Raw genomic sequence first — 22,065 nt, forward strand, 5'->3', positions numbered from 1 at the left:
GAGCTATAAATGCACAATGCATTTAGGTAATATTGTATGCATAAATATTTATTAATTTGTTTCTATATGAACTAGTTATCATTCTAATTCCTAAAGCTGAGTATAAAAAGAGGTCGAAATGAATCTATTTTCAGACTAAAACCCTAGGCTAACTAATTTTAAAAACAAAACATGAAAATATCTGTAAGCAATTTACCAATTCATAATATTCTGTTACAACAGAAAAGCATGTTTGATTTTTTTTTGAAAGACTGACTGAAAATTTCAGCTTGAATTCCCTTTACCTTAGAATACATAGTTCAATTTCAGTTCCCAGCTATGACATTATCATGTAACTGTGAAAAATTTTCTGTCTGTGGAGAAAGGTTTTGCAGGTAAGACACTAAAGAAGACACTAAAATAAGAACTTACTAATGGGTAACAGCTAATTTCCCTCATCGGAACTCAACTGCATAGATGCAGTGTTTCTACGAGGGCCTTGCATGTACTGAGCTGCCTTCTGCGGCACTGCAGTGGTCCACACTCTGGAACGCAGTTCTGCTCACAGGAGCATGTGCGTGTATGTGAGACTCCTGACCCTGAAGCATGTCACATTGATGGTATGTCCTGTGATACACCTACCCACTAAGACCGACCTAAAAGAGGCTATGCCGTCATCCACTGTCACTTTGATTTGTTTGACATGGATGAGCCTTTATATACTCCAAGCACTATCCTGGCAGGTCTTCCCTTGGCTCTCATCTGACCTACATGTCACAGGCAGAGTCCGTTTTATTCTTTCCCATGCTAAGGTTTCTAGCTTCTCAAAATGCAATTCTTTGTTCTCAATGGACACAAGGAAAACTGGGCTATCTAAATGTCTCCACCGCTCCTCTCTTCTAACCCAAACTTGGCTAGTCTTACAGAATTGTAAGACATTATTTTCCTCAGGTGTTAGAAGCGTATAACAGGGCCTTATGAGCTCCCAAACCAAACAAAGCTTGGCTGGGGACCACGTTCAGTGGAGTTCTAGCAGAAGGGCTGACACGCTGTGGGGGTTCTGGGAGGAATTTTCAAGGAGTCTCTGTCTCCCAGATGCCCCATCTTGGAGAAAAACAGGAAGTGTGTACCTAGATCCCCAGAAAGGCTGTGGTAACCCCAAAGGCTCAGAAGCTGGCGCCTCTAGGCAAGGCTCAGACCAGCGAGCACCATGCTCTCTGTGCACTGTAGAATTCTGTTAGGTGGGACAGAGGCAGCTGCCAAAGGTAGAAAGTATGAGGCAAGGGCTCTGCCTTCTGGACCTTTCTAACTGGCTTTGAAAAGCGGGAAGAAAAATTCAGAGTCCCGTAGAAAGGCACAGGCCTTTTCACGGCAGCGCGCCTGGAGCCTTTTTTTTGTGCGTGGCTCACCTGGAATCACAGGTGAACCTGGTCAGCGTCCTGTCCTTCCCTGGGCTTCTCACGGGAGTGAGCGTCTAACGAGAACTCCTTATGCCCTTGCTCTGTTCTTAGCCACTGTCCGTGTTTTTCTTTAGTAGTTGGTTTGTCTGTGTTGACTGATTTGCCTAGTCTCTGCTATTTTTGACACATGTCATTTAAAATATATAATGGCATTTAAAACCTCAAACAGTAGTATAAACACTTATTTTTGAACTTTATGTTTTATCTCTGGGCTCACTATTGAATTTTCTCTTTATATGAGTTATTCGTAAAAGTAATAACTAATTGCAGTTAATTTCAGGATTAAGCTTTTCTCTGATTTTATATTTGACATTTTCTTTTCCTTATTTCTCAAAGTCTGTTTTTTTTTTTTTTAAATTCTCTTTCTAGTCTTTATAAAGCTGGTTATGCATTGACCTTAAGAACCCATATAGATGTCAACCTGACGGCCCTGTGGAACTCACTACCTGTTTTAAAGTCGAGTCTAAGAACCTTTATAACCCTGGAAACACTGCAGCCATGAGCTCTTAGAAGGTCTCCCCCAAATCTAGCAAACGACCCTCTGGCATCCAGTTAAGCTCCTCTCCCTCCCACCCTCCCTTGAGAAAGCGACACAACACAGCAAACAGGTATCGAACACGCAGGTCACAGGTGACGCCGTTAACAGACCAACACAAGTTTGCACGCAACTCTGTGGAATGATACAAAAGGAAGATTTGGGTGACATCAAAAGATCCTTTGGACCAGTGTCTGCTGACGTGACAACCAGCCAAGCAACAGATTTTCCAACCCTACTGTAGCTAGCTGAGGTAACCCTTGGTGGAGCGTGACAGGCAGGGGCTGGGGGTTCTGCAGGCTGTTGGGGAAGGTCTGGGACTAGGGCTGGCCAGGAGTGGGTGCCGTAAAGCAGGGAAGTGGGGTGTCTCACAGGTTAGTGCATTAGGCATGCAGATGATGGACAGGTTCATCCTCGCACTGTTGATTAGATCACACGCCTAAACCTGAATGTGGCTCTGTAGATTTAATGCAGAGCTGCAAGCCGAACGCGGACGCAAATGTTTACGTCATCCTTAGAAATTGTAGCAGCCATTTTGGGTGTAACAAACCGAGGCACGCGCTTCACTGTAATCATCAAAGATCGCTTGTTCAGCCACTGTCTGACGAAATGAGGGGCACTGCCATCAACTGCTCTCCCGTGGCTCCATTTGGTCCAAAAGTCACAGAGCATCTGCTTTGAGTCCAGAGTGATCCAATAGGGCCTCCCAAGAAGCTATGGGGGAGATAATTCTAGGGGAGGGAAATATAATCCCTGCTTTATTTTCCTCGGAGTCTTGAAATGTTGCTCCAGTCCAAATAGTTCAAAATTCCTCACAGGCAATGCATTGACCTTTCTGGAAACAGACTCCAAATTTCGTCATGCTTAGTGCTAGTTCCAGAAACGTATTTTCAGAAAGAAAAGTGTTCTTTGGATTGGATTTATAACTAAAGAGTTTTTTTTTCCTGGAAATTCAACTTCCTCTCTCTTAAAAACATAAACAAAAACCTCTCCAATCTATGACTATTTAGATGAATCAAAATGCTAATGCTCGGTGCCTTTTTTTTTTTTTTTTTTTTAAAGAGTCAATGTGAAAGGAAGAACTCCAAATGGGTTTAGTCTGCTAGCAAAAGATAGGAATGACCTTGGCCTTGGGCTGGGATTCAGCTCTGCTAGTTGACTGCCAGAAAAGACAAAAGAGTTCAGAGAACAAGGGTGCCTTAGGTCTCAACCCAAGGTAGAATTAAAGCAGGAATGAACCTTGGAGGAGCTGGCCTGGGTAGTTAGTATATGTAACAGCAGAAAATAATGAAAGATAAATGACTTTTGCCTACATGATTTTGAAATTATATAAAACAATTTCAACTTAGCTCTTGAAGAGCGAGCTACACATTCGTACACACATACAATACCTGTATTTCTTCATGCAATTGTTTTAGATTAAATCCATTAATTTTCCAGTTTAAAATTCATATTAAAAATTAATAAAAATCAAACAGAACTAAGAGAAGTCGTTTGCTTCAAATAAAAAAACCCCTCTGTAATGAGGAATAGTCTAAGCTTGGAAACAATGGTGCAACAACAGTTAATTAGAATAAAAATGAGGACAATTTTGGTGGAGACCTTGTCTTATTTAAAACTGTTTCTGACACTGTGATCTTAGAGGACTTTTTCAAGTAATTACAGAAGACACTGAGTTGAATAGCTCTTAACAAATGTCTTCAGGCTCTTTCTTTAGTATTCAGAATACTTAGAGAAAACTCTTTAGATTAATAACCGTAATATGCTAAGAATTTGGTCATGGCTTAAAACTTCATTTATTTGGTATTTATTATATGTTTTTATGTATGTATTATATGTGTATATCTTAAGGCTTTTTTGTTTCATTTTTAAATAAATACACTGGAGGACATTCATTTAACAGGAGAAACTATACATCACTAATTAGCATTTCAAGAATTCAACCTTCTAATATTATGGAAAAATATAATTTGATATTAAAGTTTTAAACGGAGCAGTTTCTCTCCAACAGGTATCCAACAACCACCAACCATTACTTCATACTCTGGATGAGCGGGAAGGACTTAGAACTAGGCCACATAAAAAATAATGCAATTAAATTAAACTTTATTTTATACCACTAGCTGAGAAATATAATACCACTAATTGAACTTTGTTATATAAAACTCCCGGATGCCTCTTGGTAGATTTTTATTAGATCAATGACTCAAATGCTTTTGACCTCTGGCATTTTATAAGGCAGCACGAACTGACATAGAGGGAAAGTTCCAGCTTGCGCGTTCTACGCAGCAAACACAGACTGGGCACATAGGAAGTGTTTTCTTTATTTTTAATTTTCTTCTAAAGAAAAGCTTTCCCAGAGAGATCAGCAAACAATTAAAAGCCTTGATTATGACTTAGCTTTCAAACATTATAGAGAGGTAGGATATTTTCTAAGCCTTGTATAATTCTTTTTTTAAAAAAAATTTAAAATGGAGACTTAATTGATTTTTTTTTAAAGAGAAGCTTTTAGATCTCTTCTGCTAGGAGATACTCCCACCTACCTGCTTATAAATTTAGAGCTGAATATTAACAAACATTATTCTCTATTTCTTCAGCACACCCCATGAACAGCTAATGGGATTTGAGGTGACAATTGCTACTCTGAGGTTTCACTTTCTGTAATTCTGATGCTCTTCAGAGCAGGGCCACCCAATCACACGGAAGCAATTATATTTACCTCCCACAGCCACTAAGGGTTTCTAGAGTGCCACACAGAACTCCATGCTTGGGATCTCTCTCTCTCTCTCTCTCTCTCTCTCTCTCTCTCTCTCTCTCTCACACACACACACACACACACACACGTATTTGGACGTGATCGTAAGGGAGGGTCTCCTACCAACATTCACACATGGGAGAGCCAAGGGCTGCAGCAGGTGTCTGAAAAAGTGTCCAAGAACTAACAGCACTACGTGGTCATGCAGCTGTTCGTTGCCGAACGTGCTCTATGGAGGAGGAGCAGGGATGACCACGTCTGAACACTGCAAATCTGATGTTAGCGCTGTGCACTTGGGAGGGGGACTCGGGGTCACGGAGCACCAGGGCAGGCAGTGTGCACACATCAGGGTTCTCAAGAGCCAGAAGTCCCATGCATGGATGTACCTAACGCAGCACCCCCAGAGAAGCCTTTCACATGCCACCTCAAGAATTTCCAGTGATTCTCAACCAAGTGTCTCGAGCTCCCAGACCACAGACTAGCCAATGGGGAAGGTTTCGGCGGCTGTGGAAATAGAATTGTAATTTAAAATATAAATGTAAAATCTATGCCAGAATGTTTTCGTTTCAAGTGATTTCTTTTTCTGAAGTATACAAATGTGAAGCATGACTATTCAAATATTAAGCAGCTCAGAATAAAATGGGTCACAATTTCATATGCGTTCCGAAGATCAAATCAATACTGCCAAACGGGAAAAGGCTGAGAACCACCGTGTTGCTCTGAGAATGCCCCTCCTCCTCCCGGGCTCTTCTCCCCCAAACATCTCTATCAGTTGCAGGGAATCTCATGCAAGTCAAGTATTTCTCACAAATAAAGTGCATGGACCCTCAGAGTCACTGGACACAAAAGTACAAAATAGCTGTGGACATGAAGTACGAAAGGGGAAGAATGAGGCGGATATATACATGTCTCTCTAAGATATCAATTTACCCTTTGCCTTTTCCCTGTAAAAAGCAAGGTTAAGACAGACACCCAGGATGAAAGCCAAAACTCACACAGGACAGGTTTTAATCGCAGATTACCAAACCAAGGCTGTTTCTCATTTTAGGACAGTGTTTACACGCCAACCAGTCACGAAGCACAGCGAATGGAGGGTCATAGACAAAGCATCTCGGAAGCCACCAGACAGCACAAATTTTCCGCATTGCTGGGACGCAGTACCTTGGGCTTAGTGACACAAGACCGCAACACAGCACACAGTGCGAGTTGAGAAAGAGAAACACAATCATTTGTGGCCTTACATTATGGACCTGATGGATCGCTGAGAAAGGAAATCCAGCGTTCTGATTCGTCCATATTTCACAGACAGACGACTGCTGGTATAAACAGAAAACTGTCTTATCTTGTCAATATTTAAAACATGGCAGCTACCCACGTCTATCCAAGAGGGGAGGGAGAACAGCAGAATACAAGTTACATTTCTTTAAAAAAAAAATAAAAAAGAATGCTTGGGGCGTTCAAGGTTTAATAATTGACTTCCAAGTCATTCATTTTGTTTAAAAGTATGTTGGGTTGACTGGGAGGGGGTTGGGGCAGGGGGGCGAGACCATTTACGCATTAGTGCTCTATCAAGGGAAATTACCAATAAATTCACACCTCAGAAAAAGCAAACTATTTTTTACTTTTGCCATAAAGAAAAAGCAGCATCCTTTCCCTCTTCATAGTGTTATTTTCAGAAAGTAATTATTTCATTGAATTCAAGACAGATGGGTACGGAAATCTTTAAAAATCAGTTAAACATCTGGATGTTCTTATCCTCAATGGTCAAAAATAAACAGTAAATGGCTACCAGCGGTCTCTAGGGCAGGGCCCTGGGACTGAGGAACGACAGGTGCTTGATCCCCTGTGGCAGAGGGTGTATTGGAAGACCCCACCTGGTTGAGTGGGAGGGACCAGAGCTAGGGAATCTCAGCAGCCATTTAGGGGTGCAGTGAGCCAGCATCTTCTTAACTGGGCTCTCCACTAACCGAGCAGGAATCTAAAACTGTAGTGCGTGCTCAGAATCAAATGCTCCACCAACCCACACCCCCTCCCGGGTGCTGTGGCAGAGACTTCCATATAACCTGTGGTGCTTGTGGCCCGACTCTTTCAGAGTCCTTCCCGTGAATGTTGTCACCATGAGACACACTGTAATAAATAGGCTATGTGATCCTAGGACTTGGGAGGTCAAGGCAGGAGGTTTGCTCAGGGAAACTGTCAAAAACCAGAGTCCTTCTCCTTCCCCCAAATAAAACCCAAAACACTGAAACTGAATAATAGGATATGGTCTGAAGTCACTTAGCAAGTCCCATGTGTGGAGCGGACAAAGATCAGTGCAGGGAGGGGACACATACACCCACAATACGTCTCTGAAACCCACCAAGGGGAAGTTTCGGCCATTAACAAACTATTGGAGCCAGCTCATCCGTCCGGATTAAGTTTCCTCCTCTCCCACCATCGCAGAGACAGACGTCAGCATCTCTCTCATTAAGATGCTTCCCCGCCGCACTGTGCCTTTGCTTTTGGTCCTCTGCCGTCTGCCCAGTGCGCTGGAGGCAGAGTGCAGATGCCTGGTACTCTGTAAGGGAGCTACATCCCTGGGGTCTGGCCATCTCCCATTTATTGCTCCCACTTGAAGCTTCAAGCCGTTTTCTCTATAAAGAGGATCATCTTCCTATTTCCCAAAAATTCATTCTCCAGCAAGTCAAGTCTTGGGGCTATTAACCCTACCTTCCCTATCCCTAATAGCTTCTTTCTGATTTAAAAGTACAGTGTCCCTCAGTCTCTATGAAGGATCGGTTCCAGGGCATAACCTACCCACACCTCCCGCACACTGGAAAGAACGTAACACATGGGTGGATACTCTACTGTCTTGGGAAGAATGACAAAGTCATGCAGCATGTTCAGTACTTTTGATCTGCTGTTAGTTGCGTCTACAGAGGGTCACCTGTACAGACTCCAGGCTTAGTTGGCACTAAATGTGTTCATAGGATGCCCTCAACCCGGTGAACCCTCTCACCCACATCAAGAGTAAATTCTGCCACGTGAGTCAAAGCCTCTAGCTCTTGTATGGACTAGGAGCTAACATGCCACCAGTCACCGAGAGGACTTCAACATCCAGAGAGACCAAGTGACTGGCCGGGGCCCCACGGAGTTGGCATATATACTAACTTCTGGGAACTTGTGTGGGACTTCACCAGACGGCAGAGGGCCCACTGAGAGGGGCTTGGATTTCTGAGCCGCAGGCAAATACCTGGAAATGGGGCTGCTCCCCCGGAAGTCTCAACTCCATAGTTACCAAAACACATAAAAGTTTCATTCCCTTTTCACCCTTAGTTTTTAATGGACCAGGCTCTCACAGGTAGGTATGAGACCACTTACTATTCTAGGTAGGTAGCATAGCTTCCTGGTCACTTTCAGTCATGAAGTGACTGGAAGATAGAAAAGATGTAATATACTATCTCGTTGCTGATTCTAACTTTTCCCTCCTCAGGATGGGCCAGTTTTGGGATGGAGGACACCAGAGGTAGTGAGTGAGTAGGGCTGAACTCTATCTTCCTCTAGGAGGAAGGGGTGGGTGGTGTGCTCTCTCTTGGCATGTCTTCTCTGTGTTTCCTTCAGAGGAGGACTTGGGGAAAAGATACGGTCTTTCTCTTGTGAGCTGATTGCGTCCGATAGTTGGTGCTACTGTTCAGTACACACTAGTATGGTGTGCAGGGGTGGGCTCACCACTCTGCTTTCTCGCTGCACACCCATGCCACTCATGTGGCATGCACACATCCTGGCCGGATAGAACAGAAGGCAGACGTTTGGACTGTTCATGGTCTTTGCCAGGACACACCTGTCTGTCCTTTGAGGCGCAGCAGGTGCTATGCACATCCAAATCTATCTTGGGTAAAGATGCCCCTATGTGTGTCCCCTGAGCCCCTTTCCAGCCCTATGATGGGAAAGCACAAGGGCAGACTGCCCTGTATTCCATGGGGATGGAGGAAAAGCCTCAACCCTTTTTCAGGGACTCCGTTCTCTGCCTGTCCCCAGTGCTGAGCCTTCTGCCTGGGGACAAGGCCCTGACATTGGCAGGACAGGCCTCACTGATTTTGGAAAACCCTGAGCAGGTGTGAGCCTCTTGTGTCAGCAGCTTCTCTCTAGGATGTCCAGTGTTTAGATTCTGCAGGGTAATGTCCTCTTAGTGTGCTGTTATATGGTGGTATCTTCTGATCATAATACTACCAGAGCTAAGCAATGTCGAGAGTGCCTGACGCAACTCGTATTTGACAATGGATTCTCTCTGCTCACATATACTGAAGACTTCATGCGTGATTCTGCCCATTGTAGCTGCTACAATAGCTAGTTTCTGTGGATAAGCAGTCTTGGGTGCACAAGGAGTAAAAACTTCAAGATTCCCAATACCTGTGTGAGTCGTTGTAAATGGTGAGAAGTCTGATTTTTAGTTTTTTTTTTTTTCGAGACAGGGTTTCTCTGGAAGTCTGATTTTTAAAAGACATCTTAAACGAAGGAAGTTAATTAGCTGTCTTGGTTAGGAAGATTTTTTTTTTTCAAGTAGACACATTCCAGAGAGCCCAGTTGTTCTGCTGGCAGTAAATAATTTGCCAGATCTACTTGCCCTCAAGGTCAGACAGGTGAGCTGTAACAGATGACTTCCTAATATGAGATGGCCCTTCTCCTAGACAAGACCACGAGGCTAAACACAGGTGAAGCCTTCAGTATGGACACTCACTCTATCTATGAAGATACAATTGCAGCACACAACACGTGCTGGGATTTCAAAGCTTTAAGAAAGAGAAGAAAGTACCAAGGACATCATTTTGTCTAGGATAAGAGGTGTTCTAAAAAACTGATGACTTAAAGTCATCTTTTTTTCAATAATTTAAATTATGTGTTTAATATATTATGTGGGTTTATGCACATGAGCTCAGTGCCCTCAAAGGCCAGAAGAGAGGATTAAATTCCCTGGAGCTGGCGTCACAGGCACTTGTCATGGGTCCCCTGCCAGAGCAGTACACGCTCCTAACCATCCCCCAGCCCCTAAAGCTAAGTTTTAATGAACCTTTAGAATATCTTCATCTGCAAAAGACAGTTCTTGACTTACTTGTTTTATCAGGCCAACTCAACACCCACTCTATATGAGAGAGGGATTTTTTTTTTCTCACAGCTAACTTTTCAGAGGCCCAGAACACAGGAGGTATTCAAATGTATGTATGGAATCCATGGAATCCATGAGGAGCTTTTGGTAAATGGTACTGTATTGCAGAGAGAGTCAGCACTGTTATTCATTGGTCTATTTCATTATTGCCATTCGTACCACTAGTAAACCAATCCACTACCAACACACTTCCCGTAAGACGTTTCAAGATTAACCTTACAGAGTTCTAAGAAGAAGAAAAAAAAAAAAAGAAGAGGAAGGGGAGGAGGAGGAGGAGGAGGAGGAGGAGGAAGAAGAAGAAGAAGAAGAAGAAGAAGAAGAAGAAGAAGAAGAAGAAGCAGAAATCCTTATTTTTTTCCTGATGAAGGCTAACAAAAGGCTGCCCGCTTTGCTGGAGAGATGGAACTCTTGCCACTCTGTAGCAGAGGCTGCTGCAGAGCTTGAAGACAGAGCTGCAGAAGAACATTGTCTCTCTGCTGTCTCATTTGCCTATCAGTGTTTCCCCAGCGCCCTGTCCACATAGACTGCAAAAGCTGATTTAGTTTGTCTGAGCTGGAATTACTATGAAATCCAAATAAATGGGTTTAAGTAAAGATAAAGTAGTCCTTCAGGGTTTTTTTTTTTCACATTTATTTGTACAAGTATGGAGGCCAGAGGACAACCTATGGTCTGTGGGTTCTGGGGACCAGAGTCAGGTCTTCAGGTTTGGCGTTAAGTGCCTTTACCCTCTCGGCCATCTTGCCAGCCACAGTAGTCTTATAATTGTGACAAAAGCAATAACATAATTTTACTTCTTTGATGGTAGTTAATACTCATTAGAAGGAATAAAATTAGGCTGGGTATGATGGTGCACACCTTTAATATCAGTACTCAGGAAGCAGAGGCAGGGGGATCTCTGTGAGTTTGAGGCCAGCCTGGTCTATCTAGGAAGTTAGGACCCTGTCTCAAAAAGTCAGAGAAAAAAGAAGAATGGAAGGAAGGAAGGAAGGAAGGAAGGAAAGTAGGAAGGGAGGGAGGGAGGAAAGAAGGAAGGGAGGGAGGGGGAGAGAGAGAAGAAGGAGGAGAAGGAGGAGGAGGAGGAAGAGGAGGAGGAGGGGGAGGAGGAGGAGGAGGAAGTCGGCAACTAATTTTCTCTTGGTTCAGAACTTTCCCTTGATTCTGGCCTGTGTCCTTATGTCCTTACAGTGTACATCTAGACCTTGTTGTCTTGTACCGTGTGTTACCACGACTTCATTTAAGAAAATATCAGCACAGCAGAACTGCATTCAAATCTGGACATAAAATAGAAGGAATGTCACCAATCTCCAAAGCTTTCTTCCTAGACATGACTTTCTTTTCTACTCAACTGATAGCAATCCAGTGAACCATCTCTCTCGTCACCCATTAGGCCTTCCCTACTGGGGCATTCTCAAAAAGAAAAAAAAAAAAGCTTAAAATCTTCCATCACAGAGCAAAGCATTCCTGTTTTCCCCAGTACCATTCTCCATGCCCAGCTCAATTCCTTGCTCTTTAAGCAAAGTAGCCTCCACCTGAGGCTGCTCTACTGATGGGGGAAGAGTCTTCTATTTTGTGTTAATTTCATTGGTTAAATAAAGAGACTGTCTTGGCCCTTTAATAGCACAAAAAATTAGGTAGGCAGAGTAAACAGAACAAAATTTTGGGAGAAAGAAGCCGAGTCAGGCAGTCGCCATGATTCTCCCACTCCAGACAGACACAGGTTATGATCTCCCTGGTAAGCCACTTTGTGGTGTTACACAGATTATTAGATATGGGTTAATCTACATGTAAGAGCTAGCCAGTAAGAGGCTAGAGCTAATGGGCCAAGCAGTATTTAAAAAAATACAGTTTCTGTGTAATTATTTCGGGTAAAGCTAGCCTGCAGAGCTGGGTGGGAACGCAGCCCACCGCAGCTCCTCATTCAACAGAGGCAGGCAGAGACTACGCGGGCCTGTGGAGTTTAAATCCATGCCGCCACGGCTGAGGAAGGGCCCGTGCCAAACTGAGCTGGCCTGGCGGCAGGCAGCCAAGGGAAGAGGGAGGCCCTAAAACCAAACGTTCGGGCGCCAGATGAAGGCGTAAGTCACAAACAACCCCACAGCAGTTTGGAATTATGATTAATAGAATGGTTATTTATTTTAAGGGGAAAACTTACAGATTACCGTCCCAGACAACAGCCCTCTGCACAGTCAGGAAAGGAGCCTAGTTGCCGGAAGCGGAGCAGGAAGCAAGAGAGAGAGGAGAGGGAAGCGCCTGTTTTTTTAAAGGGAGAGAGACCACACCCCAATGGGCTGGTATCTCAGCGGCTATTGGCTAGCCAATCAGTCAGAGGCCAGCAGTCCCCGACCCAATCAGTAGGAGCCTACAGTCCCCAGCCCAATCAGCCAGTGCCCACAGTTCCCTATTCCTAGTTCTGTTCTGACACTCTCTGTCCAGCAGCAAACCCTCCAGCACTCAGCTTTCACTGTCTGAGGTTAGCCACCTCTTTTCACCCACCAGGTTCACTACCATCACTCTCTGAGGATATGTTTATAATACAGGAACCAAAGCGACCCACTTCAAACATAGCCAGACTATGCCACTCGGCTTGACTTTTCCGAGAAGACAAAGTCTCCACAATGGCCTCTAAGAGGCTCCATCTTCTGACCCCACCCCACATGCTTCCTCTCCTCTGGCTCATTCTGCCTTAGACAGCCGCATGCAGATAACTTGCTTCAAAGCATCCACGGCTGCCCCTCTGCCGTAGACATTCTCTTTGTCCAGATGTGGCAGGGCTGGCTTCCTCATGCCCTGCATTGTCCTCTGAGGACACGGGTTCAGAAAAACCTCCTCTCAGCCCCCTTGCATTTTCTATCTTATTCAGGACTGTGTTTCCCATATTGCCAAATGATCGTTCTTCCGCTTAGAAGTGTAAGATCTGGGGAAAGTTCAGAACATGAGGAACAAACGATCCCTGACACTCATCCAAAGATAGCGAGGGGCCACCTAAGGCAGCAAGGACAGGAGCAGGGATCAGCCCCGTTTTTAATTGACATTTGTGGAGATCTGATTGCTACGGACGGGATCTTTTCCATAAACACTGTCAGAGAGAGCAGTCAACTGGGGCTGAGAATCTGGTGATGGGTCTCCGATAGAGTAGTCTGTTGTGTTGACAGCTCCATCTACCCAGCCATTCCAATTAGGCTCCGGAAGCCTTCGGGGATGGCCGCTGATGTGGCGGAGTTAGTTTAATAAGAAACTTCTGTGAATACAGCCCTCCAGTCAGATTCTGCACGTGATGAAAATTTCTCTCTTAGTCTAGCCCCGAAAAGATAAAGGACTCTCCCTTGCGTTTCTTTTGTTAGTGTAATACTTTCACACTTCAGGGCAGAGGTTGTCCAGGAAGACACATGAAGGGTGCAGAACGAAAGCTAAAGGAACAAGGAAGTCTATTCCTTCTCCCGGATGACAGTGCTTTTAAGGCAACATAAAATGGGCTCGCAGGCAGAAGGAAAGGACGCGTCGCCAGAGGAAGCCTCGGCCTTAGCCAGGGATCTTGGCAGCTCCTTGAGCAGGCCTGATTAGATCTGTCAAAAAATGGAGTCAAACAAACCCAGCTCAGCAAAGGCCCTGGTGCAGATGTCCTTCTAAGCAGCCATGGTCCTGTGGTTCCTCCTTCTGTGTGGGCACTAACTGAGCCCCACCTGGATGGCAGAAACTTCTGTTTCCTATGAGCTAACTAGAGGCTGCGGGTCAGCAACTGATCCCTTCTGTCCATCTCTCCTAGACTGAGACTGATCCTCCTATCTTGTGAGCTTTGAGATTAAAAACAAAACAAAACAAAAACTCTGGGCACCCTCACCACTGCATCTGATTCTGATTCTTCCCAGCAGCCACACTGCCAACCTCTCAAGCTCAGGGCTGGCATCTGTTTCTGGTTTCAAAGAGGGAAAGACAGGAGCGACCGCCTTGCTGACCCTCTTCACAAAAGGTTTCAGGCGAGCTATTTTGCTCGCAGAGAATGACAGATTCAAGAGAATGCCACTTCCCACCCTTTCCCTGCCTCTCCGAAGAGCCATCTTACCAAAGCGTCGTGGTCATAACCTTCCCCTCATGTGTGTGTGTGTGTGTGGGGGGGGGGGGCGGCGATTCTTGGAAGGAGAGAGCCGCGCCAACTGGCGTTTTGCTAGTAACGCCTGCATGTGGGCCTCAAGAGTGCGGGTGTCGGCATCAGAGAAGTAGGCGAGCATAAGGGGAAGCAAACTGTGCTTCCACTGGAGTGGTCCAAGCTCCGGAACTGTGTGCTCAAGATTCTCCTTGCACCACCCCACGCCTCTCCCCTCCTCTCCTCCTCCTCGTTAATCTCCCCGCTGCCAGTGTGGTACACAGGGTTATGGCATTCCTAGCACCCTATTTGTTGCTATAATCTATAACGTGCATTTCTTAAAATGACAGTTGTAGTTGTCCTTGGCACGGCTCAATTATTTGTAAAAATCTCCTCACGGGCAAAAAAACTACAGAGGGGGAGGAAAGCAGAAGCTATCTGTGTACTCACTGGGCAGCTCTCTAGATGCTGGAGTTCTCTCTGCTGCTGTGAAGTTAAGACAATCAGGACCATTGTATGTGTCCTGCTTCAAAGCTGAGAGGGCCTAGCTCCTGGCACAAACATGCTTCAGACCAGCAAAAGGCAGAAATATTAATAGCTCATTCACTAAGGCAGCAGTCAGCTTTTTATCATAGCATGAATTGCTGCAAAGAAACTAGATTCTTGTGAAGTAATGCTTTTTTTTTTTTGCCAGTAATGTCTCTCCAAAATATACATTACAGTCCTTTCTTGCAAACAGAGGCTGTCATCTTCTTTATTTCAACTCATTTGTTAACTGTATGTTCAACATTTGTTTCTTGCTTCTGGATAAAAAGAAGCATTGGCCAGAGCCATTTGTTAGAGGATATTTTTCGAGATTCTACCATGTCCTCATTTCATCCTCATGGAAAAATTGGAAAAAAAAAAAAACACCAAGAACACTAGCTAGCTGAACATTCAGTCACCTAGAATGATGTCAATTTAGGAGGTCTCTGGCAGGAAGCTTGGTTTCCCTCCACTGTACTTTGATCAGCGTCTCATTTGATGCACTGGTGGAGGACCCGAGAGGTGGGTGCTTCTCAGGTTAACTTCTTAAATTTAGTCCAGCACATTGCTGGGAAGGAGCTCAGGGATGTACTCAGTCAAATCCAGGTTCCACAAACGCCTCGACGGTCTGGAATCAGTAGGCAAACAACTCGATAAGAAAGAAAATAACTGGAAAAGCCCAGCACTGTTACGGGCTAAGAAAGGAGGTATGGCTCAAGCGCCTTGGAGTGGCCGGGAAGATGTCATGGGAAGTTCAGAAGAATCAGTGATGGGCTAATGGTGTTCAACATGAAGATGCAGGCATGGCCAAAGCTGAGGAGCCAAGATGATGCGCAGCTTACATTCCATAGAAGAATGCTGCAAAGGACTTAGATGTGGCTAATATAGAAAAGGGAAGGCATCCAACGGCCTTTTGTCTTAATCCCTTGTATATTCTCCACACAAACATTCATTCAGGTGTAATAGCAATATCATAAATATTTTGTAAGTGAAAATATAGTTACACATTTTGAAACATGTAATTCATGTTAAGATACAAGTTAAATGTATTTAAGAAGGATTATAAATCATAAATCTTTCCCCCAAGGAGTTCCAATGCTGAGCTAGCTCATCGCGTGGGCAGGAGCTCCTTGGGCAGGGTTTGCAGTCACAAGGGCTACTACTATTTCCACACCAGTGGAGAGATACTGGTTTGGGCTTGCAAGCTGGAAAATAGGAATAGTTTTGTAAAACAGTTCAATTTTTATGCATTTATTCTGTTGCAGTTGAAAAAGCATAATGAAGAAGAAAATTAAAAAGTATCTCATCATCATAATAATTCTGCAGAGAATCCAAATGCATAGATTTGAAGTTTATAAAATGTTTAGACAAATATTACTCTATTTGTGCTCCAAAATAATGATGGGAGATAGGTATTAGTTACACTCAGAGAACTAAGGAGCTGTCCAAGGTGGAATTTTGTTTTTCTTTCTTTCCTTCCTCCCTCCCTCTCTCTCTCTTTCTTTCTTGACTTTATTGCTTCAAATCTGAGAGTCTAAAAAGCGTATCAAATTAAGTATGGAAACTGATATGTAACAAACTTCTATTGGATACTGGCAGAATTGGAAAGTCAAGTGAGTTTTCTCAGTTGCCCACTGTGGCTATTTTTGTCTGCTTGGAAACGAACCCCATTTCTGGTTAGAGGAATCTGACTGTCCATGCGGAGAGCTCCCCTCTCCCCGCCATAGACACGGACAAGCACACCTCTACCTCTGTGATTAGCTGAGAGCAGGACAACTGATCCAAACCAGACTGATGTGAACGGAGAGGACTTTAACACCACACTTTCAGGATGGAAGGATCAACTCTCTGATGTTGGTTCAACCCGCCGAGGGAATGGACCTGAAACTCCCACATGGACAGAAAGCGTAGTAGAGAAAGGAGCCAACCCAAAGGAGCATAGAAAACTTCAGAGAAATGATCATGGGGGGTTGTCAGCAAGCTGTAGGCACTATAAAAACCCTAAGATTAGTTCCACCCAAATGAGGTTTTCAGATATTGTCCTATTTCTTTATCCAGTTAAAAATATGATCTTTTCTACTGACTTTAAAAAACAAAAAACAAAAGCAATAAAACATGGTCTGGTTTTAATTGGCAACAACCCCTTGGTTAAGCACCAGCATGTAGAGGGAAGGCAGAAACACCAGAGCTTAATGATTCTGGCTGTAAGACCACCTGGCATGGGGGCTGGAGAGATGGCTCAGTGGTTAAGAGCACTGCCTGCTCTTCCAAAGGTCCTGAGTTCAGTTCCCAGCAACCACATGGTGGCTCACAACCATCTGTAATGAGGTCTGGTGTCCTCTTCTGGCCTGCAGACATACACACAGACAGAATATTGTATACATAATAAATAAATAATTATTTTAAAAAAAGACCACCTGGCTATAAGACTACCTAGCCATAAACACCTCGCTATAAGAATACATTGTCATAAACACCTGGCTGTAAGACCACCTGGACATCACAGGGAAGTGACTCGGATTAGTCCTTGCCATGTAAGTCATCTCGAAGTGTTTGAGTCCTTACTGACATGGTACTTCAGCCAATACATTAACAGAATTAACTCTGAGAGGTGTGTGTCACCAGCCCTATTTCCTCCATACTGAAAGAAAAAAAAAACCAAAACCTCTTTTATTTTTATCACTAGAAAAAGAAAAGGGAGAGGAGAATGATAGAATTCTCCTAGCCTTTAAGTGTTAGCAAGGTCAGATTTTAACAGCCGAAACTCTGACCCATGGACTCAAGAGCTGGACTGAATATAATGAGGAACATTCCCCAAATTTAACAAGTAGAGAAACAGCCTGGTGTGTGTCTTTGAGAGCAAGCTGCTCAATGTCAGCAAGCCTCAGGCACCATGAAAACCACAAGGTCAGTTCCACTGAAGCAGGATTTTCAAACATTGTCCTATTTCTTTATTCAGTTGAAAATAGAATCTTTTCCATTGAGTTAAAAAAAAAAAGGTCTGGTTTTAATTTCTCTAGAAAAATGACTGGCGGTGTTTAGGTCTGTTTGGGTCTGTTGGGACAAACTCCAGCTGTCTCATTTGCTTCTTTCATGGGCTTGACAGAGAACAAGACTCTTGATATATAATACAAGGAGCCAACCTCAAGAGGCCATTCTCCCATTTCTTCTGATTATGTAAGGATCGATGAGGGGATACAAAAGGCTCTAACCATATGAACATTCCTAACCCCAAAGTTGTCAGAGCTACACTGCGTATTTTGAGAAGAGGCAATGGATTGACTAAATTAATAAAAAAAACAACAACTGCACAGCACTCCAGGAGTTTGTATCTGAGCCCAGAAGCACTGTTTTCTCCCTGTGCATGGTGTGAGGTCGTCAGTAGCAGAAGGGGTCGGTCTGGGCTCAAAGACAGCACCAACATCTCAAACCATGGCTGAACTGAGGTGTCAGCTTGTCAACCTGGCCAGCTGTCGAACATCCGGAAGCTCCTGATGCCAAAGGGTTTATTCCTAACCTTCCTTTTGGTTCCATGTTACCTGTCCATGCTTAAGTCCGAAGAGTTTCTCTTTAGACCATGGAAGAAAAATTTGAAATCATGGACAGGCAAAGCGTTTATAAATAGGTCCTCTCAGCTGAAAAAAATCTAAATTAAAACGGAGCCACTAAGGGATGGACATTAGAAAGTATCTGATGTTAATACAGCAATAAAAATTGTTTTTTCCAACATAGCTGTTATTTTCTGAAAGTTCATTCTGTAGCTTCCAAAACCGCTGAGCACTGGGTAGCCTTTTTTTTCTCGGGAGAAACAGGATGATATAAAGAAATAACAAGCTGTCTTCTATTTCAGAGAGGGATAAGAGCTTCTTGGGGATGTCTGTAGTTCTCTAGTTAAAAAAAATATGTACTATGTGTTTTTAAAAAGTCCTAAATTTCAGGGCTGATGTGATAACTCTGTCATCTTGCCAAAAAAAGCATGAACCTGAGTTGGGATCCCCAGCACCCATGTTCAATGTCTGCATGCCAATGTGCGCCCTGTCACCAGCACTGAGGAGGAGACAGGTGGATCCCTGGGGCTCACTGGCCAGCCAACCTAGCAAACTCAGTGAGCTCCAGGTTCAGGGAAAGACTGTGTCTAAAAAAACAACAAATACATGTGGGTTGATTGAGGAAGACACCCAACGCCACCCTCTGGCCTCAACGAGCACAGATGTATATGTGCCCTTCCGCACACATGCCCACATACGTGCAACACACATATACAAGTTCTAAATGTCATGTGAGGGAAAAAAGCCCTCATCTCATTTAATGATTTAGACAATCATGGTACAATATATTATTTCCATAGGATTTCCTTGGCTGTATTCTTTTGTGACTTGAATAAGTAGAGATGGATTCCTACATAGGCTCATTCATATATTAAGGTGCTTGGTCCCCTGTTGGTGGAATTATCTGGGAAGAATTAGGAGGTGTGGCTTTCCTGGGGGAAGTATGTTACTGTGGGGGTGGGCTTTAAAGTTTCAAAAACCCACACCTTTTCCTGTCAGTGTTCTCTCTCTCTCTGTCTCTCTCTGTCTCTCTCTCTCTCTCTCTCTCTCTCTCTCTCTCTCTCTCTCTCTCTCTCTCTCTCTCTGTCTTATAGCTGAGTCTTAAGGTATAAGCTTTAGCTACTGATCTAGTGACATGTCTTCCTGCCTGCTGCCATGCTCCCTGCCATGGTGGTCATCAACTAACCCTATGAAATGTAAGTCCTAAATAGCCTCTTTCTTCTATAAGTTTCCTTGGATTTGTTGTCTTATCACAACAATAAAAGAGTAACTAAGACAATATCTATCTATCTATCTATCTATCTATCTATCTATCTATCTATCTATCTACCTATCATCTATCAATCATCTATCTACCTATCTATGATCTATCTTATCTATCATCTATCAATCATCTATCTTATCTACCTATCTGTGATCTATCTTATCTATCATCTATCTACCTATAAATCATCTATCTTATCTATCATCTATCTATCATCTATCTCATCTATCATCCACTCTATCTATCCATCTATCTATCTATCTGTCTATTTATCCCCCTATCTATCCCCCATCTATCTATCTATCTATCTATCTATCTATCTATCTATCTATCTCCCTATCTATCTATCTATCTATCTATCTATCTATCTATCTATCTATTATCTTTCTATTAACATCCATCCATTTAACATCAGTCTGTCCATCAACTATATAGACTTCTATCCAGCCTTGATAGTTTATAATATACTTTCACACACATTTGATACACACAAACCTGAGAAGCAGGCATTGTCCGCACCTTAAAGCCAAGTAAATTAAAGTTCAGAAATACAAAGTGACTTGGTTCAGGTTGCACAGCCAGAATGAAATCAACTTAGAACTCTGACTATGAAGAAGACAGCTTCAGTATCTGAAGCAATGCCTGGGCAAGAATGTCTGTGGACAGAATGTACTCTGCATCCACAAACAAATCTTTTCACAGACATGGGGAGACAGAGCACTGCTGGATGGAAAGGGTCTCTGCTTTGTCTGTTTGTTTTCAGGACAGGGTTTCTCTGTGTAGCCCCGGCTGTCCTGGAACTCACTCTGTAGACCAGGTTGGTCTCCAACTCACAGAGATCTGCCTGTCTCTGCCTCTTAAGTGCTGGGACTAAAGGTGTGCACTACCACCACCTGCTTCAAGGGGCTTTATCTGCTATAAACCTTACAACTTTTTACCTAACAGGCTTCCTGAGGCCACCATGACCTGATTCATAATGTTTCCACGAAGCTATTCGTGACCTTTTCTTCTGCTACCTGTACCTATATATACACAATCCATCACAACACATGGGAAACTGATATTTGTTGAACTGTTATCAAACTATTTTATAGCACTGGACATCAGGGGCAATTGGGGAAGAAGTCTGACAGAAAGTATGAGTGACAGTAAGCTGCCATTTATTTACCATGAGGTAAAGACCTCACCCACCTCAGTGCGGACAGAGTATTTGGCGGCTAAATGAGAGAAATGGACAGGAAAACCCAGTAGGGACTGGCAGAGACCAGCAGGGACTAGCAGAGACCAGCAGGGATGGAGGTAGCAGGGCCCCCGCATGGATGCTTCTATTTCCTTCTCTTTAATAATATCAAAAGAAAGAAGATCTGTGGAACTAATGCATGCAAAGTACTTTCAAACGAGGGAGTAATTGATCTACTCATACATATTAAGTAATTCTTCGCAGATCAAGAAATATTAGGCTTTCGACTGAATTAACTTTCTAATGAATTAGAAACAATTTGGAAAAGGTCTTTAGAGTGCCTAGTATCTGCTCTAGGCAATATTGTGGGGCTTTGTTTTCTTTTCATAACAATGAGAGCATTCAAAACACAAGGAATTCCACACTGTGGGTTTTCCTTGGTAACATCTGAGCTGATGTTGGTGCAGACAAACGTGTTCCGCTTGCTGTTCATATATTTGGGGGAAAGATACGCAGCATTTCATTTTTCTCCTATGAATTCCTGCAAAGGGAAGTCTTCTACAAATGGCCACAGCATATGGGGACTCCTGGCTCTCTTCTGCCAGAGTCTGAGACTGCCTCCTGAACCCTGGAAATCCAGCCTCTTCCTTGACCCATCTCAAGTCTACACTGACTTCTCCAACGTGTCATTCAAGAAAACTGCCAGGTGTTGCGATTAGGCCCTAAGCAGTGGGGACGCTTTCCTCCGTCTGGTCTATCTCCCATATTTACGTCTATTGTCTCAGCTTCACAGAAATTAGAACATGATGCTGCCCTGCCACGTACGACATGCACACCGGCAGTGTGCAGGGCACCTTATTTGTGCTAAAATAGGTAAAACAGATGCCAGGGTCCTCTGGAAATCAAAAAGCACCACACACATGAAGGTATAGTTATCTAAGTGTGAGGGTGACATTTATTTCTTAGGGGTAGGGAAATGGAGACCCGTTTAGTAATTCCCAGTGACAGGCTCGCTCTATCTATCTATCTATCTATCTATCTATCTATCTATCTATCTATCCATCCATATCTCTCTCTATTCTTTGTGTTCATGCATGTGTGTGTGCATGTGTGCGTGTGCGTGTGTGTGTGCATGCGAGTGCAGCATGTATGTGTGCATGTGTGTGCGCGTGTGTGCGTGTGTGCATGTGTGTGTGCATGTGTGTGTGCGTGTGTGCGTGTGTGCATGTGTGTGTGCATGTGCGTGTGTGCATGTGTGTGTGCATGTGTGTGTGCGTGTGTGTGTGCATGCGAGTGCAGCATGTGTGTGTGCATGCGTGTGTGTGCACACGTGCATGCGAGTGCAGCATGTGTGTGTGCATGCGTGTGTGTGCATGCGAGTGCAGCATGTGTGTGTGCATGCGTGTGTGCATGCGTGTGTGCGTGTGTGTGCGCGCGTGCATGCGAGTGCAGCATGTGTGTGTGCATGCGTGTGTGTGCATGCGAGTGCAGCATGTGTGTGTGCATGCGTGTGTGCATGCGTGTGTGCATGCGTGTGTGCGTGTGTGTGCATGCGTGTGTGCGTGTGTGTGCGCGCGTGCATGCGAGTGCAGCAT

At 43.9% G+C, this 22,065-nt stretch overlaps 1 protein-coding gene across 28 annotated transcripts in view; it reads right to left on the minus strand.

Moving 5' to 3' along the window:
- Window positions 1–22,065, minus strand: part of Anks1b (ankyrin repeat and sterile alpha motif domain containing 1B) — an 861,781-nt gene that overhangs the window by 48,344 nt on the left and 791,372 nt on the right. For 10 of the 28 annotated variants that reach the window (XR_005975765.1, XM_041666174.1, XM_041666147.1 and 7 more), the window contains one exon: window positions 5,971–6,045. The exons of 12 other annotated variants lie outside the window; for them this stretch is intronic. Coding sequence is in view for 15 of the 16 variants with exons in the window: in XM_041666174.1 (XP_041522108.1) it covers window positions 5,971–6,045 (75 nt within the window). In the remaining variant the exon portion in view is untranslated. The remainder of the gene's footprint in view (window positions 1–5,970; window positions 6,046–22,065) is intronic. 6 more of the 28 variants (XM_041666182.1, XM_041666165.1, XM_041666138.1 and 3 more) reach the window with 1 other exon arrangement.

This window comes from Microtus oregoni, unplaced genomic scaffold (genome assembly GCF_018167655.1).
Source record: "Microtus oregoni isolate MIOR12 unplaced genomic scaffold, Mior012 000001F_ref0000356, whole genome shotgun sequence".
Lineage (NCBI taxonomy): Eukaryota > Metazoa > Chordata > Mammalia > Rodentia > Cricetidae > Microtus > Microtus oregoni.